The sequence below is a fragment of the Thunnus maccoyii genome, chromosome 21 (assembly GCF_910596095.1).
Source record: "Thunnus maccoyii chromosome 21, fThuMac1.1, whole genome shotgun sequence".
Classification (NCBI taxonomy): Eukaryota; Metazoa; Chordata; class Actinopteri; order Scombriformes; family Scombridae; genus Thunnus; species Thunnus maccoyii.
Window position 1 is genome coordinate 13,503,259 of NC_056553.1, and position 14,962 is coordinate 13,518,220.

General features: G+C 40.4%; 1 protein-coding gene across 1 annotated transcript in view; it reads left to right on the forward strand.

Annotated features, from left to right (window-relative positions):
- Window positions 1-2,301: 2,301 nt before the first annotated feature.
- The window catches only part of prex2 (phosphatidylinositol-3,4,5-trisphosphate-dependent Rac exchange factor 2), a 94,819-nt gene continuing 82,158 nt past the window's right edge, over window positions 2,302-14,962 (forward strand). The window contains exons 1-2 of the mRNA XM_042399134.1: window positions 2,302-2,402; window positions 2,519-2,771. Coding sequence (XP_042255068.1) covers window positions 2,634-2,771 — 138 coding nt within the window. The 5' untranslated portion in view covers window positions 2,302-2,402; window positions 2,519-2,633. The remainder of the gene's footprint in view (window positions 2,403-2,518; window positions 2,772-14,962) is intronic.

Below are 14,962 nucleotides of genomic sequence, written 5' to 3' on the forward strand. Positions count from 1 at the left end.
TTGTAATTGTGGGCTGCAAATGGCTCCCTCAAAAGACTTTTAAGCTGGTGAAATTAAAGCTGGTTTAAGTGTTGATTGTGCTTTATTTTTTACCCGGGCGCAAAATGACTCTGACTGTGTCAAATTCAATATACTTAACATTCCTCTCAGATGTCCTTGTTAGAAGGCGGCATGCAGGGGATGTTGCACAAAATTGTCACCTCCCAGTGATGGGAAATTCTGTCCTAATTCAACACAATCTGATTGTTTGCCACTGTTTGCATATTCTTTTAGTTTTTCTACAGTTTTCACAAGAGAAACGGTGCCCAAACTCCAAGCAAGAATTTACTGCAGAATGAGAGGTGGAAGTAGGACTGAAACAAAACAGGATTCATATATTTCCAGCTTGTTAAGATGAGCTGTGGCGCAAGAGCATCTGCTTGCTTAATTTAGAGAAACATCTTGAATCAAACCTAGAAAAAGAAAAAAAAAAAAAACACAGTGAGGCACTCAGACTACAGAAAGGACACATTTGTAACAAGAGTACTTCTGCAAGAAATTTTCTTGTGTCACACCTCCTGGAAACTGCCGGTTACGCTCATTTTGCACAGATATGTGTCATTGCCACAGTGTAGAGGAAAACAAGGTTGAATGTGTTTCAAATGCAACCCTCTCTTATCAAATTATGAAGAGAGGAAGGTCACATGGTCATTGATGCTCCCAGGATGCTGACCCTCTCCTTAGGAGTTTCACACAGACTGCATCATAACTCACACATTTATCCTGCTATCTGTGTCTCACTTTATTTCATAGTGAAGGAGTTTTTGAATCTGCATTCAAGCTCAATCAGTGAGGAAACTAAAGCAAAGGGACATTCTGTTGAAAGTGGTGGACATAATGAGAGGAGAAGAACTTTATGCCTCAAGCAATTCAGATCCATCTGTGTTTTTAATTGTGTTTTTCTTTTACACTTTTATAGATTTTATTATGCTGCCTGCACTTTAGTATCAGAGTAAATGCTGTTCTGTTCTTCTTTGCACAAGTGCACTCAAGAAGGATGAAAAATGATCTTCAGTCTTGAATCTATTAAGCTTTATTTGCATGAATGGGTACCAGCCGCTGTCCCAAAAGCAGGAAAACAACATACATTAAAAATGTTGATAAATCTAATGATAAGTAAGAAGTAATCACAGAACTAAGTCGAATAGAAAATAATATACATTTATTATTCAAATACATTTATGCATATGAATTTACATATAAACAGAGACATATTATGAAAACAGTCACATTTACTCACATATACTATAAATCAGGCTCACAATATTATCATTAGTTAGCTCTTTTTCTCTTGAAAATGATGGCAGGCACAGATGTAACCTGTGTAACCAAATATTTATGCTGTTTTTTTGTATTTTCACCCATAAACCTGCTCTTTAACAGCTCTGTCTTTCTTCTTGTGCCACCAAAAATAACAACAGTCTAAAGAACTGATGGTGCTGTAACGTATGCAAGTAAATTCCTTATTAACTCACACACATTAGTGATAAGCTCATTTGCAACTTAATGATGTAAGCCAAGGTTTTATGACTGGAATTCATTACTTCAGTAAGCAACTCCTGTGCTTTATTACAAGGAAAGATAAAGGGAGACATAATTAATGTAATGCAACATAATTCTCCAGCATGGGTAACTTTTGCAGTGAGAAGGCTTCACCTTAGTCTGAGCAGAAAACCTTGACAGGGTCTCAGTGGGTCTTGAACAAGAGAGAAATACTTTTATTTCCCTTCATTATTTCCCTTCGTCATTTTCAGAGGACTGAAATTGTGTGGAAATATATTACTCTCTTTTGTTTATCTCCAATTTACAATATACTGTTTGTACTTCATAGTTAGTAAACAAATTGTTGCCTAATTTTATACCAAGTAATATTATACCATTATTATTATTCATGCTATATTATGTATTAAGTCTATTTGTAGGATATAAAGTTTTCCTGTCCCAGAAGCAAAGTGATTATTCGTTTGAAATGAAAACATTGAAGTGTCATAAATTAGCATTATTTTGCATATTCAGGAGCATAAATTCACCCAGTGTTGAGAAAAATTCCTGCAAGAGTTTAAAGTGTCAGTTTCGACTGATTTAAAGGTCATTTGTGAGACCATAGGAACTATTAGGTGAAACCCGTGAGTTGGTGGTCTCTCATAACTTGTTGATGCGAGTTTATTTTGGAAACTGCAGGCGGAAGTCACAGCATTAATTGTGCCTGACTTGACACTGGTCCATCTCTGCATTAAAGGCTGCAGGGAGGCAGGATCAGGATCAGGATGAAGATTCTGGGAGTCACATGGACTCAACTTTGTAACTGGTTTCCAGTTGTTGTACAGCCCTCAGTCACGCTCTGTGTGAAGCTGTCTCACATTGTTGAGTAACTTTGTTTGATTTTTTATTTCCTTTTTTTTTAGCTTACTTTTCATGCGTTTTCATTCAACATTTCGCTTTTTTCCTTACTTTTCCCGGACTCTTTTTTTTTCTGCAGGGAACCTTCACTTCTAAGCATGCTGCAAACTTTACACTTTCGCAACTGAACTCCGTTATGTGACGTGAAACTCTCAACCGCAAAAGGAAATAAGATTTGCATTTATTTACACACAATGACTGAGGAGAGCAGAAGTGAGCACAGAGCTGAAAGCGTGAAGGACATGGAGAAACAGCTCCGGTTACGTGTGTGCGTCCTAAATGAACTTCTGAAGACTGAACGGGATTATGTGGGGACGCTAGAGTTTCTCTCGGTGAGTTTCGACAACAATTTTAAAACAGAGACATCTCATATAAGTGCACATATAACTTAAAGGGATGAAGCCCCAAAGCGCACAAACAAACAAAAACAGCCAGCAGCCTGTTTAGTATGCATGGTGCATCAGGCTCCACAGCAAGAACTCGTCCACTGAGTGTTACATGTTAATAACCTGTGTGAACTACTTCCCCTGGTGTGAGCGGGATGATAATCGACTTTTGAGAGTGTTACCTGTAATATTATCCGAGCTCATCCCTTTGATAGGGATATTAACTTTTCAGATTGCAAGTGTGAAATTGGAAAAGCAGTCACAAAGAGGCACAGCTTTAGTTCTCGCAAAGCCAGTGTCATGTTTAATCCTCTTCTCATTCTGCTTATTAGGCTATTAAAGGATCATAGTGGTTTGTCTGGTGAGAACTAATCATAAACACATCATTTTTTCTTACGGAGTAGTGATGTGGTGATTAAGATGCTGTTAAACCAAGTTTTTAATATCCTTACATCATTTAGGAAGTGCTTACTATGATGTACACCTTGAAGTTAAAGTGTATCAGTCCAGGTTGTTGAAGACACCTCTACATTCATTAGACACCTTTAAATTTAAGGAGAGAATAAACTGAAATCTATCAGTGAAACTTCTTCAGTGGCACCCATCTGTCAACTGACTGTGTCTTTGTCACACAGACAGGCTCGTAATTTCTACATCATTACTATTCCATCCGTGTTATTACGCTTCTTCCCACACGGCATAGAAAATGTGAGTGTGAGTTGAGTTTGCTCTCTTTGCCAACTTCTTATCAAACCCAGAAGGGTGGAGTAGTGCCAAGGACAGCACAGGTGGACTGAAAAACGAAAATCACTGGAGCTGGTACTCAGCTGGCAACACATCTCAAAGTGTGACACTCGGTTGCTGTAACGTAGCAACTGTCACTTAATGACATTACATAAAAAAAAACACCTAACCTCAAAGACAAGAAGAAGGAGGGGTAACTCTGTTTAAGCATCAAAGCTGTGAAAATTTGTCATTGTTTAACAGCTGGTAATCAAGTATTTAAACTGCTTTATTTGACCGAGACAGCTGTTGCTGTTGCAAATGTTAAAAGTGAAAATCCTTGCAGTAAACACACCAATGTGATGTGATCGTTTTATCTCGTGTTCCACTGTAAAAAATGTGGATTTGGATGGTTTCCACTGTATTTTCTCAGCAATTTAAGCTCCTGAGCGTGATGGGAACTGTGCAGGGAAGTGAGGTCGAGGGGGCACCGTGTTGTGTGTCATTAAGAGCGCTATTTCCCAGACCACATGTATGAATGTGTACGCCCGACCCCCTCCCACTGCCCAGATGTTTCCAATGGAGGACAGAGGGACTAGGGAGGGGATCGAGCTCTATCTGGCCAGACTGTGCATGGCCTTTCTTAGAAGTGGCATCACTAGAGGAATGGAGGAGGCAAGTACATGAGGGAATGTGTCCTCTGTCCTGGTAGGGGTTTGGGGAATGCACCCCCCCCCTCCCTTTTTATCTCCCCTGTTGTTCTGCAACAGGAATTCATTTCAGAAGTGACTGATCCTTACAAGGCAACTCTGTTCTGGCTGCGAATGCCGTGACAGATGCATCAGATTGAGATCTGACAGTGCATTGTTGGTTTACAGCAGAACAAGCTAGACGCTGATGATGGTGAGAAAGCTAGAAAGTGAGAGAATAAGATGAAGAGTGACTATTATCTACTGTCTTATCATCTGGGAGGTCCTGGGGAGCGTTGTGGAAGATACTCAAGGATGATCAAAGGCAGCCCTACTGGGGAGAAGGGTCATATTGGAGACTTTCATCTGATCACACACAAACACACACATTTTCCTCCCCTGCTTCCTCTACTGCCACAGAAGTTTCTGTCTGCCTAGAGGTCAGAACGGAGGACAACCCGCCCTCTTTCTGCGCGACTCCCTGGTGGGATAATCCAGGGGACTCCGAGAAACAGCAGGGAGAGGCGCAGACGGGATATTGCTAGAGGGGTGAAAGGGAAAAGGGTTGAACGGATCATGCAGTAGATATTGCCAGGAGGGTGAAGGGGTAGGTGGGGAGGAAGGGGGGTTGGAGAGGCTGGGCTTGGTGCCTTCTCTTGTAAACCATATTTCCTGGAGGAGGAATTCCTCCGAGGTTAGGAAATGCTGGGGAACAATGAGGCTCCGGTCAGTAGCCCAAGTTGAACTGTAGAGCAGAGACTGTTGCCGCCAATCCGTGGGACCCAAACACAATACACCTCACACATACTGTACCGTTAAGGTAGTGGAAAACATCACAGAGAAGCAGGATGATTAGAGAAATTTGTCCCAGGACAGTCTGAGCCTATTGTGTCGCAACACCTAGCTTCTCATGAGAAAATATACAGATTACATCTTGAAGGTGTCAGTGTTGGAAAGTCTAAACGTGACTCTCTTTGGTTCATGCCAACTTCAATTTATGGCTTCCACAGTAGTCTCGACTGTGAGAGAGAGGCTCTAGGGAAGCTGTCTGATATATCTCAAGCCTATCTTATATAATGAACAATTATAGCTGGAGATAGTGGGCGGCGGTGGACACTAGTGTTTATCTTGGACAGCTAGGAGCCAATAAAATGACAGTCACTCTTAGAAATGTCTCAATGAGAGGAACAAATCCAGACTTAATGTAAACAGCCCCTCTAATGAGCTCCTCGCATTTCTGCAGTTCTTTATTTTTTTTGCCACAGTGTCAAATGAAATACTTTTCTAAGACTTTGCCATTGTTCTTAGTTGATAGAGGGACATTGAAAGACATTTGCTTGCATGATAAGCACTTAGGAGGGAATGGAAGAAGGGACAATGAAGGAAACCTTTCATGTCTTGATTCTGGAGGGAGATCTGAGCCACAAGTTAACTTAATATATTCCAAAGAGCTTTACAGCGCATTAAGTGGTCCCTCAGCTGCTGCCTTCCTCTCCCCCAACAAAAGCCTGTTGAACTATGAAGCAACCACTGAGTGTAATGTTTAAAACAGTCTTAATCCCTTGAATAAACTGAAATTAAATAAATGTCATTTGAGACATTCCAATGCCATCGGATCCTCATTCCTGTTCTTTTAAGACAACAAAAAAGCCATTGCTCCTCAAGGGTGAAATTACAGAATTACTGTATGTTGTATTTGAGGTTTCACATTTTTGTAGAGCTGCATATGCTTACCCTTGTTATATTTCCTTTATGCAGAGAAGTTGTTGGTCAACAAACATGTCTATGGTCACTTTAAATCTGTGAAAATGGCTGCAGGAAGTTGCAAAATCAAGCCTAATGGAGAAAACAGCCGCTAAGAAGGATCATTTACTGGCTCTTAGGAACCCAGGTGTTTGTGTGTGTGTCTGTGTCTGTGTGTGTATAGAAGTTCTCTCTCTTTTTCTCTCGGGATTTGGGTTTGTTTACATCTTGGCTAAGACTGTCACGTTTGCCAGAGCTGCTTAGGTTTTCTTTTTACATACAACATACAACTAGCTGCAGTTCTGTCCAGAAGGAGGTCAGGTTAGGGGGAGCATGACGAGTGGGAGCCGATGACCCCAAAGGTTGTGACCTCTTGTTCCTATCCCTTTCCTGTCTGTTAATCTGTAGACTTCATGCCAACACCCAGCTCCCTCCTGTCTCCCTATGGAAATAGGAACATAAGATGCTGATGGTCAGTGGCTCCTGATTTGATAAAAGCAAGCACAAACAAAAACGTGTTAACAGATCGTGTGCCAGTATCAGGCTATATATGGAGGCATGTTGTATTCATGTTGAAAAAAAGGGTTTTGCCATGCAGGTTTCTTGATGAAATCAAGATTTTTTGTTATTATTTTGAGATAAGTCCATGCTATGAGAATCTTATTAATATTTTCAGTTTAGATTTGCATGTTAGTCATTCCTGGTGTCTGTATTTGAATAGAATTGTCTGTTGTCTGGATAAATTGTATATTGAGCAAGGAGCTGAGTGACCTACTTGTTCAGATTAGGTATAAAAAGTGGAAAAAATCTATTATATTATTTTGCTTTTGATAAATTATATTAAGTGAAATATTAAAGTAAAAAGCTAATCATGAGCCAGAAAGAACAGTTTGGATTTGTAGGAGGAGATGCCAGGTCAGAGAGGCCAAAGCAAAAGTTGTTTACATTACTGTAATGAGACTGACAGCATGTGATATAACTCCTTGTACAGATTCTTCTAAACTATTTAAATAGCTTTTTTAAGGTGGTCAACATCTGTGCTCACATGATGCTGGTGGTGGGATTGGGTGGTCTAGGGGTTGAGTACTTAATGCTGAGAGCTTGCCAGTGGCCATTTACTGTTGCTTATATTAGTTTGTCTCCATTATGGGCTAGATTTGATGATAAAAGAGTCCACAGAGAGTTGTGTTTTTAAACTGGCTGCTGTTTCTGCCCCGATTACTCTTTTCTTTACTCTTTAATTACTTTGTTTATTTGAGGTTGATGATTGCTGCGTCATTCTGTTCCCATTTCTACACCTGTCTCTTATCCCCTCTCTCCTTTCATACGTCTTGAATCTCTCTTGCTTCCTGTCTTTCTTTTTCGTTTTTCACTGTAGTGTGTCCCAGAGGGAGCGGTGGCTGCATATGTTCCATCCATTATTTTAGATGAGATTAATTCTGCCTTATTTAAAGTATATATAGACACAACTGTCTCTGTACTGTGTATGTGTGTGTTTGTAAGAGAGCAACGCAGAAGAGAGAATTGGAAGCACAGAGAGAGGTGAGATGTTTTTCTCCTTGACTCTTAATTGGATTCGGTCAGTCTCTGTTGCCTGAGAATACAGACAGTTTCTCTCTTGTGTCTGTCCCCAGTGCGAGGCCCCTGAACTGATGAAGTGGCTCACTTGCATTTTAATTTCACACTGCCTCTACACAAGTGGTTTGCATTTCATGCTGTGTTTGCAAGGACAGTACTGTAACTTCTGAATTACTTGTGATTTTTCACAGTCTGCATTTAAGTGTTAATACATTCTCTCTGTGCGTGTCTGTAGATGTTTATTGTGTTCCTTTTAATGTTGTATTTACAGGATCAATAGATGCATTGTGCGATATACTGTATGACTGTGTGTGACAACCTGTTTAGTACTCTATAGTTAAATCTGTAGCCAACCTGAAGATGAATGATAGTGAGGATTAGCTTGGCAACAACAGAGCGTTTTTCCTGCAGAGATTTTGTGGCAACCTTGAGTCCCATATCAATTAAAACACTGAGTGGGATAATGCTTTATCTTCTCATTGTGCAATGCTACTTTGGAGCTGCTGTGTTTTGCATGTCTTTCAATATTTTATTCATTTATCTTTATGAAAAAAAAAAAAGATTTAGCAATTTCCTCAATGTAGCAAATGTGATTACCATTGGGAAATATTCAGTCACATGGACGCCTACATTATGCCAAGTTGAAGAATTACTAGTTGCTAGACTGAATATTGTGATCCTCAGTGAGAGGCGTGACAGTGAAAGTAATTTGATTTAAAAGGTTGTTTGTAAGCTTCCTGTCTGTAGGGCTTGGTATCACACCTCAATCCTTTATGGTATTGACCAAAAATGTGTACTGAAAGCAGAGTTGCAATCTTATTTACTTCTTTGATCAGGTTGTTCCTGATTTAAAACATTTTGACCAATTTTGAATTATTTTGTTTTGGCTAAATTCCTGTAATGCTGATTTTGTTTAACCATTTCACCATCAAGTGAAGTCTGGCTTTGTTTGTTAAAGAAATAGTTCCACTCTCATGTCTTAAAGGAAGCTACAGTCATTAACCAGTTAGCATAGCAGAAAGATAGCGATTTCTTGGCCAGACACAGTGACTTCCTGGAGTCTTGTCAAGACTATAACCCCGTGTCTAGACAGCAAGCGTAGCGTAAACAGCACGTCAGCAGAGCAGCAACGGCAGCTAGTGCTGCTGGAAGCTTTCAGGTTCAATATTAAGCGTAGATCACCTGTGTGTTGGAAGCGCTCAGAGCCCAATACACGACTGTAGTAACGCGCGTAAAATGGAGGAAAATAGACTTGAAGCGTAAATGAATGCTTCAGGTCGCTGTTACGCCTGTAAGATGCGGGTGAGATGCGAAACTGCACAGATTAAAATGAGAGCGTATCTGTTGCGTGTGACATGCGCGTTAAAAACGCGTATGACATGCTTGTTGTCTAGACACGAGGTAAGGCTGCAAGACATATCAGTGGAGTCACTGTCCCCAGCCAAGGAATACCCCGTAATACCACAACTTTTTGTTTTTCACACTTGTATTTATTAAACAAAAATATGATGTTTGTATTTGTGAGCTTTAGAGGTGTGGATTTCATTACCCTTGGACTTAATGCTAAGCTAAGCTAACCGTCTGTTGGATGTAGCTTCATATTTACTGTACGGATATAAGAGTGGTATCTATCTTCTCATCTAACTCTAAGCAAGAACGTAAATAAGCATTGCCAAAATGTGAAAGTACTTCTTTTTTAGAAAAACATGGTCATATATTATAAAAGCAAGGTATTAAAAGAAGTATTCCTTTGGTCTTGGCACCGAGACTCAGAGATGGCACAAATATCAAAAAATTTCAACCAATTCCAGGTCTGCCTGTGTGTGTTGTGTGTCCTCCAATGTCATCATCTAGTCTACAGAATGACTTTATTGATAAGTTTGATTGCAGTTCTTTACACCGTCTTTCTGTCAGTATAAAAAACGTTCAAGTCCTTGTGGCAGGTTCTTGTACCAGAGAGAGTTCCTTAGCTTTTGTCTCAGAGACCATTTTTCAAGCAGGATTTCCTTCCTTCCTGGCCCTCCCCGTCTTTACATTGTGCTGCACGTTTCCTGCTTCAACACACACACACACACACACACACACACACACACACACATACACACACACACACACACACACACACACACACATACACTCATACACTTCCCCCCGCTCTCTCCACTGGGCCAGGGAAAGCAGAGTCGTGCTACAGATGCCCACTTGGCAACATGTAGCTTCATTGCATATAGACAATAGAGCTGCAAGGACCCCTGCACTGAATCCATAGTGTGGATTCAGCTCAGGAGGCAGAGGTGGTGCTGTGTAGCTGCCCAGAGTAGAAGGCAGTCATTGATTTGGCCAGTGCCAGCTGCCCGGTCACATGGTGTCTACGTGTGACAAGTCGAAGAGTGGCAGGGCTCCGGTAGACACTTGTCAGGACGTTCATGCAGTGTGAAGGGGTCATCATCACAAGGGGCCCTGTGTTTAAGCTGGCATGCTCTGCTGCAGGGAACACACACACACACACACACACATACACACACACTCACACATTTGCTCAGATCAGTATGTCTGCAGCGTTGGTTTTGCACTCTTAAACCTGCTTCAGCATTGCTATAATTGAAGACACCGTTGGAAAAAATGACAATATGTTTACAGACAATTTAAATATTGGTATGTTGTTTATAAGGCTATTGCCTGTAAAAAAAAAAAAAATTACCAACAATGTGGCTTGGTATCATAAAATGGTGCAACTGCTTCTACATTTTCAAATCTTATTTGGTTTAATTCACTTGTTTTTGATTTAAGTGTCCTCAGAATATGTCTAAACACATCTGCATGTTCCCTTTGTGGTTTCAACTCACACTTTCCATGTCATTAATGTCTCTGTCCTTCCTGCATTTCTGGGCTCAGAATCCATAAACACCCAGAGCTACCCAGCCAGACATGATGGGAAATTCCACTTCACATTGAATTATTTAATTAAACACTTGAATGGGATTTGCTATAGAAGCTCTGAGACTTAAACAAGAAGTGTCTCTGTCCACCAGACGTTTTAAAATGTTTGTATGTCTGTCTTTCTTGCTTCCTGTTTTTTTTTCAGTCTCTAAAACGATTTGTCCCTCACACTTCAATATAAATGACTGGATCTATTGAGGGATATGAATACAACTACTTTCCACCATTAAATCTGCCTTTCACATACTTTTTAGTCTAAAGTCACGGTATGTGTGCCGTCACTTTGGTTTCACTCATAAAGGGATAACTTAATAATTGAAAAATGACCATGAATATGAGGTCTAGTCTGGCTTTCTAAATCAGACCTTCTCAGAGAAAGCTTGTGGGGTTTTTCTACCATATCATGATAAAACATTGAGATAATATGTGTTGTAGGCAGGATGGTTAAAGACTGGATTTTATAATATAATTTTGAAAATGTTTAAACTGTTGAAAAGATGTTGGGGTTATGAAATGTTCCCCTTGTTGTCGGTATGTAGTGAAAATGTCATTTACTCACCAGGTAATGCAAATATACTGCATTCTTTCCTGTGGTGATGAAGTTAGGCAGCATTGGCATAGTCAACCAGCCGGGCGTCTGTTTCACAGATGCAATTTGCAAGTGATTCTTGCAAGCAGATGGTGAATGTTAACAGTGTCACAGTTTGCAAATGATCGCTACAAATTTATTAGCATTTTGTGAGTCCTACATGTAGGGATGTGAATCTTTGGGAATCTCACAATGAGATTCAATTCCAATTCTTGGTGTCTGGTTCGATTCAGAATCGATCCTTGATTCAAAACCGATTCTTGATTGAATGAATAGAAAAGCAGACACTATTTTCAGTCTCTTGCTCCAGTATACTGTGTGCCAAACCATTCACTTGTGTCGAAATACAATATGAAGCATAACTGGCAATTAAGATAAATGGTATGCAGCCTTTTCAATTTAGAAAGTTAAAGGCATACTATGCAGGATTTGTTGGTTGATAGTTGAACAAGCTATAGAGTGAATGAAGAGAGGGAGCGGCGCTAGCGAGAGCAAAGCAGCGAATTAGATAAATAAAACATTATTTTCTGAAGTACAAATAAACACACCCACACCTCTGCACAACCCTGCTGAAAGTTGCTGCATTGCTGGATGTTGTGTAAATGCAGCAGAAGCGCACGCTCAATCCTGCCTGGTAGCATGTGCGCGCTGATGCTGCACTGCCCTCGTAGTTGAGTATCGCCTTTTTTGTTCCATCAATATCACGTTATTAACTAACAGTCAGAAAAGAAAATTCAGAATTGAGATTCTTATGTAAATCAATTTTTTTCACCCACCCCTACCTACAAGAATTTCTCATTCTCCTGTGTGGGTGTCAAGTGTGTTTTAATTAGTGACATGTGTCAAATCAAAGCTAGAGGAAATGATTTCATGTTACAAATTGCGGCTTGCATGTTGCAAACTTTCCTATGGCTTTGGTGTGATTAAGCAAATTGATTCAAGATTCCTCCTTCCCAGAGAGAATCTGCATGAGTTGGAATAAGTAACATAACTTGTTCAGTATAGAAATAACAAAAAATCACAAAAAGCATGATATGTCCTCTTTAAAGTACATTACTACAGTAAAAACTGAGAAGCAAAAATGAAATTACTGACTTAATAAAGTACTCTAAAAACTGCATATATACAAAAAGTTACAATCAAAGGAGTAATTGTACAATAATCCGTGGTTTTCATCCTTGCTTATTTGGAAGAATAAGTGGACTAAATCATAATTAAGGTCTAGACTGCTCTGATGCAGCCATGTTGGCTCAGTGCCTCGTGCACTGTCCATTCACAGACAGAAAGAAGGCATGATGAGCAGAACCCTGGCAGGAGGGGGTGTTTGGACGGGTGGGCATGTCATCAACAGTTGTGCTTGGGAGAGTTGTGGGGGGAGAAACTGGCAGGGTAGTTGTTCAATTCTCCATTGACAATGTCCGGTTCTCTCATGTGTGAGAGAGGCTGACACTGCAGGTTTCCCTTTTTCTTGCTAGTCCTGCTGAGATGGATGGCGTGAGGTGAGGAGGGAGGCGGGGGACTCCAGCGGACGATTCGGAAGCCTGAAATGCTAATCAAGTGAACAATCTGGGTATGTGACAGTCATGCTTGGGAGGCTGACGATTCTGCTAAGTCATCATGCAGATCGATACAGTGTGCTGGCGTGTGGCTCCGTTGGGAATCGCCAGCTATCAGTGGGTGGTGGTTTGCTTGGCTGCACATGGAGATTGGGGAAGCATGGCGGGAGAGTGATCGAGCTCGGTCTCTAAAGACTAACTCTCATCTACTGGATGCTAGTTTCAGTGTTTAATATCCAGTTTCCCATTTCAAAAGATCTTCTTAATTTGCTGAAGATGCCTGCCATTTTATAGCACTGTGGTGGGTGAAATTGAACAAACCCCCAGCCTGCCTGTCAGGTATTCAGTTAAACGGGCATGACCACAAGCATCATTTTATGCTCATGTGCTCATTTCTCTCCAGTGTCAGCCGTGCAAGTGGCTCACCAGGACATTGGACACAGACATATTCATTAGATAAATTGCTTCTTTCCAGCTGTTTATGAATCGCCTTGGGTGCCAGGGTCAGTGAAAGGACAGAAATAACATCAAAGAGAAGATTTTTTCTTTACAGGCTTATGCTTGACTCCCCTCCTGGAGTATAGGCCTTCAACAACAGACCTAATTTTTCTTTACCCTTGACAGAATTGTTGGTTGCCTCTAACCACATTGCTAGGTTGGTGTAAATTTTTCTTTGTCAAGCTAGATTTTCCCCAAATCAGACATTTCTTACAATAATATGGTTTCAAATGGTATTCCAATTAATCTTTTACCGTCTTGAAAAATGACACTTAATTTACGGTATTTTATTTATTTTTGGGAGTCTTCTGTTGCTCACTCAGATTGCCCGAAATTTAAAATGACAGTGGCAAATGTTCTTAAGACAGATGGATTTTTGTTCACTAGAAGATCATGTAAAATGAATACTCACAACAACAACTCACACGATATTCACCAACTTTTCTTAAGAAGAACTTTCTTCTTAAAACCCCCTTAAAGTTTTCATGAAGATTCTGACATTCACCAATGTTTTCTTATTTGGGATTTGTTCTTACGTAAGAACAGAATATACGCACACTCAGGAGCACGCTTGAGCACATTTGAGTGCTGACACGTTTGTGCACAATAATTGATCATTGCATTTTTTTCAATTCCGCAGTTGTATAATATTATAAGATTTAAATTTCAATCATATTTTTGTCATTTATAATATTTTCTAATATTTATTTTCATTAATTTACAAAGCATTATGGTCTTTTAAAATAAACACCACACTAACCCTTCAATTCACATCAATTATGTTAATTAGGAACCATTCCATCTAATATTCAGTGATTCATCAAGCTATTTATAGGCCCAAAGTAGGTCTATTTCTGCACCCTAGGCTTACTCATACAATGGTATATTTACTGCTGCTGCAAAATGTTGCAGATTGTGCCCTGAGGAGGGAACACATCTTCCAGGATCATGTAAATCTATTTGCAGAGAGAGACGTGTACCTCCTGGGATACTTTAGGTTACCAAGAGCTGTTCTCATGGAGCTTTGCAATAGTTTGGAGCCAACACTGCGGAGCCAGAACAGATGGTCTAACCCTGTACCACCTCACATGCAGGTACTCTCGACCTTGGGCTTTTGAGCTACGCACATACGCATTAAGGCACCCTTTCCAGATCTGTTTCCATATCTCTACCACGAGCAATGCCACTCCATAAATGCACAACTCATCTGCGACTCCCGAACCACCTTCTGAATGTGGTCCCCTGCTTCTAAGGAGGTGCACACAGCTCCTTCATTTTACAAAAGAGTTCTGTGGGTATGCGCCTAGAACAAGGAGCTGCTGGAGATGCATGGCTCATTGGTATGCATCTTTGGGTAAAATTCCAGCAACAGTGGGCTTCTACTCTTGTAATGACTTGTTTCATTAGGAGATCGAGGATATCACCAGGAGGTGTCCTTCAATCAGCAGCACACATGTACTCGCTCCACCATCGAGCGCACCATTGGCATCTTAAAAAGACGCTGGATGTGTTTGGACACAGCAGGTGGCAAGCTGCTTTACGAACCAGAGAAGGCGTGTATAAAGAGAACAGCTGAGAAATTGTGTTTTATTCTTGCAAAAACATGATGCGTCTTGCACAACATCACCATGAAATGTGTACCACTTCCCTCTCAGCCACCATAACAATAAGAGGATGTGCGTCTTCACCCACTTCTGGGACCGGACATCAGACTTGCTGTCCAATTTCAACAGCAATTAGTTGCTTGTTTGTAAATAAAGGCTTTAAAATGTATTTGATTTTTACAATAGCTTACAATTAATCTCAATAAAAAAAATCGCA